Source organism: Dermacentor variabilis, chromosome 4 (assembly GCF_050947875.1).
Source record: "Dermacentor variabilis isolate Ectoservices chromosome 4, ASM5094787v1, whole genome shotgun sequence".
NCBI classification, from domain to species: Eukaryota; Metazoa; Arthropoda; class Arachnida; order Ixodida; family Ixodidae; genus Dermacentor; species Dermacentor variabilis.
This window is the reverse complement of record NC_134571.1, coordinates 139,657,281-139,674,792: the sequence shown is the minus strand read 5'-3', so window position 1 is coordinate 139,674,792 and position 17,512 is coordinate 139,657,281. Positions and strand designations below refer to the sequence as shown.

The 17,512-nt window shown below is 49.0% G+C and overlaps 1 protein-coding gene across 3 annotated transcripts in view; it reads left to right on the top strand.

Moving 5' to 3' along the window:
• Positions 1–17,512, top strand: part of LOC142579854 (uncharacterized) — a 181,408-nt gene that overhangs the window by 20,748 nt on the left and 143,148 nt on the right. For all 3 annotated transcript variants that reach the window (XM_075690471.1, XM_075690472.1, XM_075690473.1), the window contains exon 8: positions 13,969–14,053. In XM_075690471.1, coding sequence (XP_075546586.1) covers positions 13,969–14,053 — 85 coding nt within the window. The remainder of the gene's footprint in view (positions 1–13,968; positions 14,054–17,512) is intronic.

The window sequence follows — 17,512 nt, the reverse complement described above, 5'->3', positions numbered from 1 at the left end:
CAACGGCTGTTTTGCAGCCAATGGACCAAAGCATCATCAAGAAGTCCTGTACAGGCGGCACCTCCTCAAGCGCATGATTTTGTGTATGGATAGCTCCACAAAGTACGAGGTGAGCCTGCTTAGTGCCATCCACATGTTGGCGCGAACATGAAATCGTGTGAAGCAAGAAACAATCGCAAACTGCTTCAGGGCTTGCGGTTTTGTGGCAGCTTCTTCGGAGGATGCCTCTGAAATTTCAGCGGAGGAAGCGTCAACAAGCGAGCTTGACGGCACTGATTTTGGTGATGCTCTCGGGGACGTCAATTTTGAAGATTACGTCGCCGTAGACAAGGCGGTCGAAACGTGCGGTGCACTGACGGATAGCGAAATTGTAGAGATTATTCGGCCCCAGGAAGCGACCCAGGAAAGCGACGATGACGTTGAAGGCGAGCTGCAACCTAAGGCTGCCGATGTAGCTGCGGGCCTTGCTCTTGCGGAGCGCTTCTTTGCCGCTGAAGGTAACGCGGAAGAAGCGTTCTGCCACATCTACAGCCTGCAGAACTTGCTTTTAGCAGCGCGATTCGGCAAGAAGAAGCAAAGCAAGATGACCGACTATTTTTCTTAGAGGAAATACTCGATTTCGCCACAAATAAAGTGCTGTTTCTTGTGTTTTGTGCTTAATTGGAAGTTCGTTTAATTCGAAGTTTTTTGCGGTCCTTGTGAACTTCGTATTAATGGGAGTCGACTGTATAAAGTTTTGTTTCCTCTTCATCTGCGGAAAGAGTCCTTCTCTCATCCTCCACCCCGAAGTCACAACAGTGGATGGCAAGCTGTGGGATTCGAAGCCAGATAACACCCGCTACACCACTCAAAGGCAGCCACGAGGTCTTCCGGCGTCAGCTACTTTAGGGGGGGGGGGGGGGGGGGGTGAGTGCCCGACGTTTGCCTTTCGCGTCGCCAGACCTCTGTCACACACGTTAAATTGCTCAGGTATTCTGAAAGGGTTGTATTTAGGCTTGTGTGAGTATTTGATATTTTTGAATGGTTGAATGAATAATGTGCTATTCGATATTCGCTTCGATTTGAATTTTGTTATTCGGAAATTTCGAAGTATTCGGCTCGAACAAATAGCCATACGGGGCAGGGAGAAGGCGTTTTCGGAAGTTTCGGTTTTGGATTCAATAATACTTTTTACAATCCAAACCAAGCCAGGAAAACAACTATACTCAGAACAAAGGCGTACAAAAACGCATCTCGTCGGCGTGGTGGTATGGTCGATTTCGTTTAGTGGGCAACTCTGTCTCTGCCGCTGCGGCATTTGATCAATCCCAGCCACCTTCGACCACTCCAGAGAGCACCATGTGGCCAGCAATACAATTTGGAACTTTTTTGTAAAGATTCCACCGGGAACGGAAGCTCGATGTCTTAAATGCAAGGTAGTCCTGAAGACCCCTACAAGTACGACAACAGCCCTAGCAACGCATTTAAGAAGACACCCGGACTTGCACAAGGATTACCAAGAGAAGCGGGACGCACGCGTAAGACCATCCGAGCTCAAGGGGGCAAGCAAGGCAAGTGGTCAACAGCCATCCATAGCCGACAGTTTCAAGCCAAAAATGAAAGCGTCTGCCCCAAAAGCCCAACAGATGACAAAAACGATAGCTCACTTTGTAGCTCGGGGTATGCACCCCTACAACATTGTCGAAGAACCGGGTTTCCTCGACATGAAGTTCACTATGCCGGATTATGCCGTGCCGTCTCGGACAATGTTCTCGAGAGCCATTATTCCAGACCTCTACGCATCAAGCAAAGAGAAGGTGAAAAAGAAGCTCGGGGACATTTTTGTAAGCGGAGTGGAATCGATTTCAATCAGAACTGATGGTTGGACATCGCAGGCAAATGACAGCTACGTTTGTGTAACTTGTCACGTCATGGACAGTGACTTCGTGCAACACGTGCATGCATTGGCTTGCACGGAAATGACACTCTCACACTGCAGAAAACCTGAGGCTATTTATCGCAGGTGTCATCGAGAAGTGGGAACTTCCAGCCCACGATACTGTGCCGATATTCGACGTTACAGATAATGGAAGGAACTTCTGCAGTAGCCCGGTCATCCTGGAGTGGTGTGCAGTGTTTCGGACACACCCTTCAGTTGTGTGTCACTGATGCCAAAAGAGAAGTCTGGGTTTTTGCAGCTCTGTGCTAAGGCCAGAGCGATTGTGGCTAGATACAAACGGAGTGCCAAGGCCCGAGGACGGCTTCAGGAAATTCGGAGAAACATGCAGCTGGACTCTCTCGAGGTTATACAAGACATGCTGACGCGATGGAACAGTGAGCATGCCATGATGGCCAGGCTCGTGAAGCCCCGTACGGTCATCACTGTAGAACTTTTAGAATCTGACGCAGTTCCAAACGTGAATGCAAGTGAGTGGAAGCTTATGAATGCAGCAGTGCAAGTCTTGAAGCCACTTGACCATGCCACAACTGGGCTGCCTGGGGACAGATATCCCACGCTGTCACAAGTCATTCCCCTGTTGCAGTGTACCGAGGTGGTTCTAGCTGTACATGTTTCCGAAGGTGGTGAGGCAGCGTTGCTTGCCTCAAGCCTTTCGCGTAGCATCAAGACGAGGTTCCCTGACATCAAGCTGTCGCGCCTTCCTGCATTGGCAGTGTTGGTCGATCCTAGATACAAAGATGTCTGTTTTGCTGAATGACCCGCAAAGCATAAATGGCATAGAGCCAATTCGAATAAGCTCGGCACGTTCAAGTTCCCTTTCCGGTAGAAACGATACACCTAAACAGAGAATACAAAACCTGATGCTACTGTGCAGGATTGGTGGTGATATCACACTTCTTCTCGTGAATTTGAAACATCCGTAGGAAAAGATAGGGCTGGACGAAAGCCTTTGGCCTCAAAAACTTCTTTCAGTTGTCCCAGAAGAGGCCGCAGAAGTTCTCACACGTTTGTCTAAAGAAGACTATGAGAACTATGGAAAGGTAAAAGTTGCACTTCTTCGCAAATACTGCCTCTCTGCCGAGGCATTTCGACAGCGGTTTAGACACGTAAAAAGAGGCAGTGAGTAGCACAGTGAGTTCGCGTACAAGTTAAAGTCTAACTTAACAGAGTGGCTCAAAAGTGCAGAAGTGTATGGCAACCACGACAAGTTGCTTGAATGCATAGCACTGGAGCAGTTTTACAGAGCTCTTCCAGAAGTAGACTTTGGCCGCAGGACAGGCTCCCAGAGGTAGACCTAGAGAAGGCAGTGCAGCTCACGAAGGAATATTACACATGCCGAAACTTCCAAGAAAAACCGATTCAGGAAGATAGGCTAGAAAGAAGGGACTATTCTGTAAAGCGGTTTCCCCTCTCAACCCAATTTTGCCGAATAAGAAATCATTTACGAGCAAAGAGTTCAGCAAAGAAGTATCGACTAAGGCTGAGGTGGCGAGGAAAGAGATAGCAAAGACAGCCCACTTGGCTGGGGCCACTAAAGCTAAGGCAGACATAGAGCGCGTGTTCGTGACCTGGAGACCAGTTATCTGCTTCTGTTGCAACAAGGAAGGCCATATTGCCTCAAATTGCAAGGAGCAAATTGCGTTTGCCAGCATTAGCCAGTCAGACTAAAGTCTGAGGCTGCTCGAGCCATATATGCAGGATGTTGTGGTAAACGGGAAAATGTGCAGGGTACTTCGCCATTCCGCCTCCACCATGGATGTTGCTCATCCATTCTGTGTTTCTGCTGAGGACTATACAGCGGAATGTGCCTGGATCAGACAAGTTGCAGAAGAGCAGAGCGTGTGCTTGCCAGTGCTTTTGGAAGGTTGTAAACGGAGGCAGCCATGAGTCCAAGTTTACTCAAACACTTTTCATATCTTTTTTCAAACAAATCGGAGCAGCTTTTAGAAAAGGAGGAGTAGTCGTTCTCTACCAGTCTCGCTTGCATGGCATTAATGCGATTGCGGTCACGCGTCCTCTCAAAGATACGTGAAAGGCTCATCTTCAAACGAGGAAACTGACAATGTAACGTCCTCACAGCGACAGCCTAGGCCGGGAGATACGGCTGATGAAAAGCAGACGACTCAGACTTGTGACAGATCAATTAACGGATCAGTGACAGTGGGTGAAGAGCCTTTCGAGACTCTGGAAAACAAGGCACCTAGGGCTGAAGTGGAAGGTTCATTGCTTAATCCCGCATCCTTTTGGTGGGTGCAGCTTAGTAGGGTTAAATGAGAGGCGCGTATCACAGCACAGAAGAGTGACCCTTCACCAACTTTGCTGCAGGCTAATGTGAATGAAGGAGTGGCCCGAAAGAACTTGTTATATACTAGGTCAGGTCTGAAGTACTAGAAATATCAGGATTCCAAGGGTCGGACATACAACCAAGTACTCGTGCCAGAAAAGTACTGACCACAGCTTTTAGAGTTAGCGCATGGGAATGCTTGGGCGGGTCACCTCGGTATCAAAAAGACAAAGGCTAGTGCAAGATTTCTATAGGCCAGGATGATGGAAAGAGCTTGAAACACTTGTTCGATCATGCGACGCATGCCAGGAAGTTGGTAAATCCAACGACAAGTGGAAGGCCCCAATGAAATTGGTGCCCATTATCACAGAACCATTCCGGAAGCTGCATACAAATGCTGATGGACTTAGCAGAGCCTTTTAGGCTGCAGCCTTTGCATATCTGAGAGCTTATCCTAGAAGTTATAAGTTTTAATGCTACGTTTTCATGTATACTCTTGTCTCTTCAGCTAGCACATTGAAGTTGATTGATAATCACTGACGACACACAATCGTGTGAAAGGTATCATAATGTTAGTGTCGCTGATGAAAATGAGCCTCCGGATCGCTCGAGAGCCTACTGCAGCCACTCGAATGGGCTATCATTGCAAGCCAAGTGACAGAATTTCGCTCGGAGCGAGACAGGGCAAAATATAAACTTAGATCGCCCCAGCTGTGTCTGGCCTGCCCAAACGACTATTAGGAATTGCTTTGCAGTCTATTCTTTAGCTGTTTATTCTCTTTGGATGTGTCTTTGAGTGCACCATTTGTAGAGGTCTGTATTTTGGGCTCTTTATCGGGTCCGTGTTTTGTGTTTAGTACAATAACCGTAATGGGGAGGGGGGGTGCTGTTGAGAGCACAGAGGGGGTTAGAGCGTCTGCTTTCATGGAGTTTGGTCTGGCATTGTGGAGATTATCAGGAGGGTGCTCACTTTCGCCAAAGTGGTTGGCGTTGATTTTCGGTCACTCCGTGAGCTTTCTCAGATCCAAGCAAAGGAAAGACCAGCGGATGAAAAGGCGGCAAAGCGATTTCCTTAACCCCATCAAGAGCGTCACTCAATCAGCACATCGTTTACGTCGAGCCGCGTCGAACAGCTAGACTTCCGGATGTATTATCTGGCGGCGGGGGTGCTGTAGTGGCATACCACGAGCCTATCATCGAGTCGACGAGAGCTCCCACTTCTCTGCCACGAATCAAGAATCTGACACAGGAGGGGACTTCAAGAAGCACCCAGCCATCTCCGCGATGGATCAAGAATTCGACGCGGGTGACGTCATCACCCGCCCCGCCTGGTTCCTGCCGACGAGAAGTCGCCAAACTGGTTCCTGCCAACGAGGAGTTGCCAAAGGGATTTAGGGGAGAACCGGCCCATTGTGAAGAGAGAGAGCAGACTCCAGCTGCCCAGTCGGTCTGATGTGCTCTTACAGCTGCATGTACGCTATCATCCACTATGTGTAAAGATTGTATAAAGTTTTTTATTTCATTCCGATACGTCCCTTCTCCGAGACCTGGCAAGAAAGTATCTTCCGGTAGGAAAGGATGAACTACGGGAATGCCCTCAATACGTGGGGGAGGACGCCCCAAAGCTCGATGATCCGTTTTCTGAGGCAGATATCAGGGAGGTGATCTACAATCTCAATGGTAGGTCGGCCCCTGGGCCGGATGGCTTAACCAACCGGGTTTTGAGGAACCTGGACGACCGGTCCATTAGCACCATTACAAAGGAAATCAACAAGGTATGGGAGGAAGGTAGTGTTCCGGACTCGTGGAAGCAGGCGACGGTGGTACTGATTCCTAAGCCTGGAAAGCCCCCAAGCCTGGACAACCTCCGGCCCATTTCGCTAACGTCATGTTTAGGTAAGGTTGCCGAACACGTTATACATAACAGGATCTCAAAACACATAGAGCGGGAGGGGTTGTTCTCGTACAATATGGTAGGGTTTAGACCATCTCTTTCCACGCAGGACGTCATGCTACTGCTAAAAAGACAGGTTATTGACAACAGGACTAGAGACGTCAGGGGCATTCTTACACTAGACTTGTCCAAAGCCTTCGACACCGTGTCGCACGACTGCATATTAAATGAGATTTCGGCATTGAACTTAGGAGGTAGATTTTTCGCGTTTGTGGAGTCCTTCCTGAGGGGCAGGACGGCGGTCGTCAAGGTGGGGCAGACCAAATCAGAACCATTCCCGCTAGGAAACAGAGGCACGCCACAAGGGGCGGTGATCTCCCCCCTCCTGTTTAACATTGCAATGCACGGACTCTCGAAGCGGCTGGCCACCGTGCCAAACGTGGGACATGCGCTGTACGCCGATGACATTACGATCTGGTGTCCGGGAGGCTCGGACGTGGCCGTGGAACAGGCACTCCAGGAGGCCTTGGACGTGACCGAGTCCTTCCTGGAGGGCACGGGTCTCCAACTCTCCCCGACCAAGTCAGAGCTCATGTTATACAGACCGGCAAGGCAGGGGGTTCGGGGGCTCGTGCCGCTCGAGCAAATCCCCATAGATGTATACACGCGGGACGGCCAGAAGATCCCCAGGGTGAATTCGATTAGAGTTCTAGGATTGTTGCTCGATGCCAGGGGCTGTAATGCCAAAACCATTGCGCATCTGACCGGCAAAACCGAGAATATTCTCAGATTAATCATGAGAGTCTCCAATAAGAAGGGGGGCCTAGGCGAGGACAACCTACTTAGGGTGCATCACGCTTTTCTTATGAGCCACATCAACTATGTGGTCTCTGCCCTGCAGTGGACAAAGACTGAAAGGGACAAGCTTGACACGTTGATGCGGAAAAGCGTCAAGAAGGTACTGGGTATTCCGATCACGGCGAGCACGGACAGGCTAATGCAGCTCGGCGTTCACAACACGGCCCTCGAACTCATAGAGGCGCAACGAGCGGCGCAGATCACGAGGCTTTCGGGCTCCAGCGCCGGTAGGCGCCTCTTGGAGGCTGCGGGCTTGCAGCCGCGTTTCAGTCACAGCGAGGTGGTTCAGCTGAACGAGAACTCCAGAGGGACCTACGTCGTCAGTCCCTTCCCTAGAAACGTTCACCCGCAACATAATGCGGGCAGGCGAGCAGCTCGTGCCAGGGCGATATTGAAGAAAACGGTCGGCATGGAAGCCTTCGTGGACGCAGCTCAATATGGGCGCTCCGGTAAATTCACGGTCACGGCGGTAAGCGAAAAGGGCGAGCTCCTATCTGCGGCCTCGGCAGGCGCTGTGACGGCCGACGTGGCAGAACAGGTGGCGGTGGCGCTGGCGATGCAGGATTCAAAAAGGCCGTATATCTACACTGACTCACGCGCGGCCGTCAGGGCATTCGCTACGGGAATGGTTGCGAAACAGGTGGAGGTGATTCTGAAAAATCCAGAACTAATTGTGACCCCGTGCATTATATTATATGGTTCCCAGCTCACATGGGCGACAACGTGCTGCCGGGCCACCTGAACCCCAATGAAATTGCTCACCGCCGTGCGCGAGAATTAACGCGCCGCGACGGCGATGAGGCTACATTGGATCCGGAGGAGCTCGGCCACAGCGACCCGTTATTAACATTTCACGAGATCGTCTCCCATTATAAAGAGGAACGCAGGCGCTTCCCGCCTCCGCATCCAAATCTATGCAGATCACAATCGATCACGCTTAGGATGCTTCAGACGAGGTCATATCCCTCCCGAAGTTTCTTAAGCAGGATTTCTCCAGAAATTGACCGACAGTGCCCGGATTGTGGGGAGGTTAGCACTCTACCTCATATGCTCTGGCAGTGTCCTGCGTTACGGGATACGTCCCTCACCAGCGAACGGGACTGGGACGAGGCCATATCTAGCACGCAACTTAAGCTCCAGTCCATGGCCGTCCAGAGGGCCCGTGAAAGAGCGGAGAGGCTTGGCCTCCCCATTCCGACATGGGAGCAGCCAGCGGCGAGCCGGGGGCCCCAACGGGTCTCCACCGGCTAGTCCCTCAGGAGCTGAATAAAAGTTCATTGTCTGTCTGTCTGTCCTCTTCATCTGCAGAAAAAGTCCGTCTCTCGTCCTCCACCCCGAAGTCGCAACAGTCAGCATTGCCATTTTGTTGATAAAAACAGTTAATGCAGTTGAAGCGATTGCTGGGAACACACCATGGGCCGCCATTTTTGTTTTGTTGATGGCTCGTTGTTTAGTCGCTGGGCGATAATTCGGACTTGACAGGGACCACTGAAACATCCGAATAATCAGGAGACCGAAATACCGGATTCGGTCAGAAAGAAACTACTTTATTCCGCAAGTGGCCAAAAAATGTGCCGTATTCTCAGATCATCATTATCAGATATACCGTATTTACTCGCATAATGATCGCACTCGCGTATGATCGCACCCCTGAATTTTGTCGTCAAAATTCTATTTTTAAAATTTCCCGTGTAATGATCACACCCCGAATTTGCCGCAGCGATATGTCGTGTGCCAAGTCTAGCTAATATTGATTGCGCTTGCCATCTGTCGAATGCTACGCGAATGACTCAAGACAAACCAAGCGGTCTGCACGCACAAAACGTTCTTAAGTAGATGCCTCATTTCATTACTTTAATCACTTTCCGCACTTCCATGACTAAAAACAAGCTGCAATCAAACTTGCGTTTATTATGTGTAGGCTTTATAACGGTTGTGGTCAACAATAAAAAGGTGCCTGTCGATTCTTTTCATCTGCACTTGTGGGCACGCAACAAATCGTGAGCGGCAATGATAGTAGCCACATTTACACTGATACAGTCGAACCCGACTATATCGAACCCGTTTACATCGAATTATTCTATATATCGAACAATTTCTGGACACGATATAGTTACAATGAGTATATATCGCAAAAATTACGCTTACATCGAACAAAAATAGCAGCGACACCCAATATATCGAACGTCAAGCGGCGGAAAGTGCCCCTGGAAGTTGGCTTTCCCTCGCGGTGGCGGAGAAAATCCGGCTGCGCGACTCCATCCAACCGCTCTCCCTACCGTGACCGCGCCCGACCGCGCTGCCTCAGACGAGCCATCGGCACCCCCCCTGCAAAAAATGATCCTGGCCCGCCCACAGCGCTTGCTCAGACAGCCAATCAGATGCTCTTGTGCCCTCATCGTGCAAGATGGCGAAAGTGCGAGTTGTCTCGCTGTTTTTGTGTGCGCCTTGTAGGCCTTCTCCCGCAGTGTTGCCGTGATGAAGCGGCAGAATTTGCCTTTCGTCGTGAAGCTCACAATCATGAATCGTGTCGAACGCGGTGAGAAGTCTGATGTCCCCGCAGAGCACTAGATTCCGTGGAGCACTCTCGGCACGATCTTGAAGAATAAGGGGGAGATTAGGGCTAAAGCGTCCACACTCGCGACCCGGTGCCCGTGGCGCCCGACCCGTACTCACGGCCGCGTACGAGTGCTTAATCTGAAATTGCTTCAGCCGTGCCGACTTCCGCGTGCTCGGTAATGACCGTAAATTTTGATGAATGCGACGAAGCCGTTGCCAGTGTTGCCGAAGTTTGGAGCGAACTGTCAGAATTTCCGGAAGCTGTTGACGAGTCAACGGTTTGTGAGTTTGTGAGCGCAAATGATGTGTCGCGACCACGGGAGAGCCCGAAAACGAAGACTACATTGCCAACATCGTACCGAGCACAAGTGAAAGTGGGCACAATGAGGAAAGCAACGACGATCCCACATCCTCCGAAATGATTGGTGCGCTCGCAATAGTCCGGTGCTTCTGCGCGAATGCGGAAAGTTGCGGCCTCAGCTGCTCCGACTCCTTAATGTGGAAAAGTGCGTGCGTCGCAGGCAGCGAAATTGCCAAAGCAGAAGAAAATGCAGGACTATTTCGTGCGAAACTAAGCTAGTTTAATCAATAAAGTGATTTTATAAATGGTATGTGCTTTTATGACATCCAATTATTTAGCAGGCTTATATCGAATTATGCTCTATATCGAACTGATAGGCGTTTTTTTTCGAGTTCGATATAGCCGGGTTCGACTGTACGTTAAAAGTGTACCCTATTCATACGCCGACGCTTGTAACACAGCTAAGATATTCATCCACCCTTAGAGGAAACGTGCCGTATTAGGATAGTAGTGAAGACAGATGCCGCAGTTTCCGCAGTATGCCGGCCATGTGTTTCTATGTCACTGGCAGCTAACCGCGCCCATCTGTTTCTGTCCCCTCAAAGTGGACATGGCTACGGTATTGCCACAAACTTGCCAATATTGCCGATATTATTCATTACTGATATGGCAGAAACTGTTTCAATGCACATAATATACTCACGAGATGAAAAAAAAATCTCGTTCGGTGCGTTCGGCTTGCTCCGCCGGCCGCGATTTTTGTTTTTTTTTTCTTTTCGCTGGAAATTTAACCAGCGTAATGATCGCACCCCTGATATTGCGTCAATTCTTCTGACAAAAAAGTGCGATCATTATGCGAGTAAATACGGTACTATCTTCAATGTTGCGTGACTATAGCGCAATGCGGATTAGCATCTAGGAGCAACAGCAATCTTGGTACAGCGCCATGCAAGCTATCTTTCGCGTGACTAGCACAGCAACTTCATTCTTTGCACAGTGCTAAGCATGCTATTTTATCAGTGTGTCTAAATGCTGTTGCCCAATTGACCTGCTCAGTGGTGGTAAGTATGTGAAATTTTGTATCGTGCGATAATTAAAGGATCTATTGAAAGTGAGCGTTCATGAACACTGCCAAAGTTATTCAATGCATGTTGCTGCACGCACGTATGCTTGCTCTTGGCCTAGACATTCTGTAGCCGTGGTTTTCTAGCAATGCATTTTATATTATTCCTTTTCTCGCTTTTTGGGTTTCATCACTCATCAGCAACGCTTTGCACATGTTATCAATGGGATCAGCCAGCCATGAACAGCCATGAATAGAGTTGAGTGGAAGGCATTGTAACAAAATCGCAGCCAGTATCTCGACCGTTGTCATGCTGTTGCCACATACAGCAGATCGAAGCACACGTAGTCGGTGCATGTCCGAATTCTTAACGGTGACTACCAGATTGACTAGGCTTCGCTGTTTCAGTTTTGCAGAGTGCCGGCGACATGGCCGACGACCATGCTGGTAACGTCTGAAAAGGAAAATATTGCTGTTCCTGTTTTACTCGCTGACCAGATAAACGCAGTTGTGCAGGCAGAGTCCAAATTGTCACACGACGCACTGTAGGGGGTCCAAAATTTTGGTTGTCCTCACACATTAGGTCTGTGGGGCTAGTGGCTCCACCGCGGGGATGTCCAAATAATCAAGAAAGTTGGAATTATCAGCATCGTTGCAATCGGTCGTTGACTGCAATTGGAATGGCTGCATCACCATTGACCTGTACTGACGGTTTGCACTGCTGTTTACGTTTGTCTACCATGTGAGCGTAGTGCGTGCATATTCTGCAGCTTGGTGTGCATTGAAATTGTCCAGTGATGCACAAAGAAAACAAAGTTCAACATCACACAGACGTGGACTTGTTTACTGCGCTTGAGACAGTGGCCGTTGCATGGCTGCCATACTGTGTCGTGACTGAGAACTGGGGCAGTATTGTCACTGAAAGTGATCGTCCGAGAATACAGCTCCTGATTCAAGTGCTCTGGTTTTGGTTCCACCCAGCAAGTATTGCATGTAGGTTTAGCGACACTGGACAGACATTTGTTGGAAGACACCCATGTTTTCGGTTGATCACTTTTGGGGATACGATTGGCTTTGCGAGGGTGGCTCGCTACCAGAAATGCCACCGCCCATGGGCGAGTGTTCCATGCACAAGTCCAACTGTGCTCCTGGCACCAAGACAGCATGCGCCACACTGTAGGAACACTTTTGCTTGTATAGATGCCGACTTGCGCAAAAGCTCACGAAAGTGATCGTATCCCCAAAGTGATCGAGCATACCGCTCCATGCCAGTGCCACCATTGGATGCACCGGGTGCACTTTGTGCTGTTGGCAATGCGATTCTGGATAGCCTCGAGCTAGGCTCGTCAAAGCAGGCTAAGAGAATACGTATTGACAGTAACCGTTAGTATTTCAGCACAGCTCCTTTCTGTGCTCTTATTTTGAAAAAATTAAATTCTTTAGAAAGAGAATTCTTACACTTTCCCAGTCGATTTTGTTTAGTGGGATTCAACTATATTCTTAGGTTATCCTTTTAGGGGATAGTCGCCAACCATTTTTTTTCGGACATGCCCGATAATTTATTGCATGTAGAGCGTTTAAGGACATCTGAAATTTCAGATGCTGACACCCTTTGCTGTCCAATATTTGGAGAATTTTTCGCTGCAACCACTGGTCTGAAAAGGCATTAATTCAATTCACCATTGCCACTACTTTGATTATCTTGCAACCTCGAAGCAGCGCTCTCGCACGTCCATCCACTGGCGGCCACACGAGCCCTATTTTAAAGGTGATCTGCTATCGGTACAGAGTCTAGGAGCACCGAGGGCTAGTAGCTTCATTTACGCTGTATTCTTGCCGCTTAGTTCGCCTTGAAGCAAGAGGCAACACGAAGGTCAATTCACTCGCTGCTGCTGCCGCTCTTCCTCACTCCATCATTTTCACAGCTACTGTCCGCAATCATGGAGTGAGATGTCTTCATGTTTGCCTGTGTGCACATGACGCCATGCTTGTTAATTTAGTTAGTAAGCGAATGTTTGCAAGTTTATACAGCCAGTAACACTTGTATCCTCACTTTGTATAGCTGTCTACTAATTTGCTATTGCAATCAATGCTTTGCCTTTCGGGTGAAACTGGGACCTTTGTGGACTGCCCCATTTTTCAGACATTTTTGCTGTTTTTAAGGAGTTCAAAAAAGCGGATCTTGACTGTACTATCTCTTTCGCCGGACTTGTATGGCTTGGCTCTGGATATGTTGGCTAATAAATCCGACAGTAATTGTAACGCTGTACCAAGCTCATTATGTTCACACTATGCCAGGAACACTGATGGCCGTATGCTTCAAGACACCTGGTGCCAAGTCATGGGAAAGGGATAGTATCTCTGAAAGTTATCATCCTAGAATACCACATATGTGTCTAGTGTGAGGGCGGCTGTTTCTAAATAAAGTGTAGATCACTTGCAGCACTGCAAAAGCTCATATGTAATGTGAACCAGATTATAATACGATCGGTAAATTTAGCATGTCATATTGACCACAAATAAGGACGAGGACAGCAGAAAAGAACATAAAAATGACACGGCCGGTAACTTTCAACTGGTTTATTCATGGCAATATGTAGACAAATGGAGATTCCGCTGTGATCGTCTTTATTTACGGTCACTATGACATCCAGTAAACACCAACTAGGCTAACTGAGGTTTCTTCTGAAGGTAAATTTAGGTCTGCAAGAAGACTCTCTCCATGTATACCATGTCTCCCACGTAACTTGTGCCAATATTTAAATATATGCAAGTGCCATATAGCTGGACACAACCAAGGCAATGTTGTTTGCCATCGTCCAGAGCAAGTTGGGCTGTTTTTTGTAGTTTGATTTTGGGTTTTTTTAATCTCTGCGTTAAAGTACTCGAAGTGGTCAAAATTAATCCAGAGCCCCCCCCCCCCACTACAGCACGCCTCATAACCAGGCAGTTGTTTTGGCGTGCAAGACCCCAGAATTTTTGTTTAATGCTTGTCTACTTGTAGGAGGATGTGAAGTCGCGCGATTTGGTGGGGTCAAAGGCCTTATTGCTTTTCTCTTCTTCCCAACAGGTTGACCTGCTTCTCAGTTGCCACGATGCATGCCCTGAGCTTCCAGAAGAAAGAGCCAAGTCAAGATGGGCAGTACTTATATAAGGTTGGCCACTTCTTATCTGTTCTTCATGCACAGAGCAGTTGCGCAAAGGCCCTTCGCTCGGCGTGGTGGCTCAGCGGCCATAGCATTATGAGCGTGAGGTTGTGGGTTTGATTCCTGTCCTAGTGCTGGCAGCCATGTCCTGATGGGAATGCAATGCAGAAACACTCATGTACTGGGCACATTGAAGAATTGCAGGGTGTCGGAATTAATTGAAAGCTCTTCACTACAGCCTCCTCGATAATGCACTATGAAATTTCTGGATAAGCTGATTGAACTTCTTTCTTTTTTTTCCCCCGAATATTGTGGAAGAACTGTTCTGCCGCTTGTGCCATATTCAGATTTATCAAGTCATTTGCGATCTCAATGTGAAGTTTGGTGACTCAGTAATTGCTGGCATAAACAACAACAACAACAAAAAAGGAGTAACATTGCTACATCGAAAGTATTGACCAAGTGCAACCATTCTAGTGTCATATGAAAGAGCAGCACTTTGGCTTCCGTTCCTGTCAAAATGAGCACTCGAGGCCTATTTGTTAGCGAAACACGTGAAAACCAAAACGCATGCTTTTTTGTCACTATGCGGTCACCCAGCAATTCTGTTGTTTCTGATTGCCATTATGTTCTTGTGGTGCTCAGATTCTGTGTGGTCGTTGCCCTCTTATAAAAGTTGAGTACGGCCAAGGCGCATTGGAACTCCTGCAGCGTGTATAAATTCGGCAAGTAGCTAAAATGGAGTAGTAGAATCCAAAGCAAATGCGCAAGGTTATCGATAATAAAGACATTGCGTGATGGTGCAGCACTGGAGCACAAGTTAATTAACGATTGAGGCAGCAGCATCCCCTGACATACGATGCAAATCCTGAGCAGTTCCAATTGAATTTGCGTGGCAAGTGCAGAAATAAAAATTGGTTCCTGCAGAAAAAAAAAAGATAAAGCTTAAGAAACCGGTTACTGCATGTATCTCTACCCTGCTTCTGTAGGTACAGTTGAACCCACTTATGACGGCACTGGTACTGTATTAACAATATACGGTCGCCAACCGTTTATTCGGACCTCACGGAGACTGCGGAAATGTCCGAATAAACAGGTGTCCGAAAAAGCAGATTAAGAAAAAAAAATGAAATCCTTTATTTCCACACACTTATTCGGGCTCGGCAGTAGGCTTGAAGAGATCGTGAATGCGCCGTTGCACGCTGTTCTGTTTACGCGCAATCAGATAAGCCTGAATCTCTGAGAGGGTCGTACGGTCACTATAGGCGGCTGAAAGCACAGTCACTGCTTGTGCACGCTCTGCATGCGACGGCAGCGTAGCACATGGTGCATCATCTTCCGACTCGGAGTCATCGTCCGGCGGTGCAGCAGAAATCTGACGAATGATCTCGTCGTCATCGAGTTCTGCGCATGTCAGTACAGCAGTGTGAGCACCTGTAAAACTGACAAATGAGACGATGTCCGACAGGTCTCGGCAGAACACTTTCAGCGTCAGTAGGGTGCACATCGGAAGGCGATAAATCCTAGGCCTCCCGGCACCCGCTTGCCGGCATTCCCCAGCGCAGTCTGTGCGGGCACTGTCAGTGCCATTGGACACTTGACACGATGTTTCCGTATACGGTTGTATCACCGCAACCTCGACACAGCACACGAAGCAAACATCATCATGCCGTCACGCCGATACCAGTCGCACAAATGAAAAACGTGGCCTACTCGCAGTGTCGTGCATGAAGAAACAAACAAATCAGCTGCTGGGTTGTCTTGACATGGCTTACTGAGCTGAGACCGGAACTGCTGTAGCCACGAACCAGACTGAAACGATGATGATGAGTGGGGATTTGCAGTAGCGCCACTTCGTGGGGCAGCAAGGAAGCTCCGTTCTAAAAAAGATGGCATTCAGCAAGTCGAACCATGCACCGGTCAGAGTCGGTGCATGGTGCTCTCGATCGAGTTGGCTCAAGGAGTGTCCGAAAAATCAGACGAGTGGTTGAAAGGTGTCCGAACTTTCGGCAGTTGTTATACATTATGGTCTATGGGGAGAATGGCGGTGCCGCGAAGCAGACCGAGTAATCGAGCATGTCCAAATTTTTGGAGTCTGAAAAATCAGTCGGCGACTGTATTAGTTATAATTAATGAGAAGAAGCTACGCCGTCAACTTTTCTATGTTTTCTATAGTGAAATTACCCACTTAGTACAGTGCCCCCATGCCGCATTATCGGCTATAATAATGTGTCTGGCTGCTGGGTGTCTGTACCGAGAGGTAATGGAAAATTGTTGAAAAGAAAAAAAAAAGGAGGTACCGTATAATGCGGAATATAGGTCGAGGCGGAATATAGGTCGACCCCCTTACATTGAAGCAAAGAAGTCAACATAAAAATTATTAGGCACAAAGGAGGAGGAATAAACATTTATTGTAGAACCAGCACTTTATGATGGCCGGGCCTAAGCCTCCCACGAAGGGACGTCGAGGGCTTGCCTCGCCGCCGCCTCGCGGGCGTGCTGGGTCGCCCAGGTTTGGTCGTCGAGGGCGGAGCTCCGCAGAGCCTCATGCAACCTCGACGAGAGAGTCGTGGTGTTAGTCTGGGTGTACTGTGCTGGGCACTCCCATAGCATATGCGGAAGCGTAGCCGGGTGAATTCCACAGCACCGGCAGTTGGGGGTAGTGTAGACGTCCGGAAATATAAGGTGGAGGCGGGCGGGTGAAGGGTACGTGTTTGTTTGTAGTAGACGCAGGGTGGTAGCCTGCGCCCGGCTGAACTTTGGGTGAGGCGGGGGGAAGATTCGGCGACTGAGGTGAAATGCCTTAACGAGATCGTTATAAGTTGTCAGACTGTCCCTGGTGTCCAACTCATCTCCAGTGACTCCGGCGCGGTTGACTAGACCTCGCGCAATGGAGTGGGTGACCTCGTTGAGATTGGGGAGGTGTGGGTGGACAGGGCCCGCATGGGCCGGGATCCATGTTAGGGAGATTACGCTGTCTTTAGAGTGTGGTGCCTGGCAGAGGATGCGAAGAGCTTGGGGAGAAATACGGCCTTTGCTGAAGTTAGTAACGGCTGAGCGAGAGTCACACACTATGGTGTGACAGGTGGGATCCAAAGTGGCCAGGGTGATGGCCACTTCTTCAGCCGTCTCGGAAGTGGGGGTAGTGACGCTGCAGGCGTGGTCTAGGGCTCCATCGCGTGTGGCGACGGCCACAAATCGTGTGCCATGGGAGTATTGGGCTGCATCAACAAATGTGACGCCAGGTACGTGGGCAAGGGCTTTTATGATAGCTCCGGCCCGAGCTTGGCGCCGGGCCCTGTTATATTCAGGGTGCATATTTCTAGGGATAGGGTCTATGTAGATCCAGCTACGGATGTCGGTCGGGATCGGTTGTTTGGGGCCCTGTTGCTGATGGTAGGTGAAGCCAAGCGTGGACAGAATAAAGCGCCCTGTTTCAGTAAGGGTGAGCCGTTCAAGCTGAGAGCG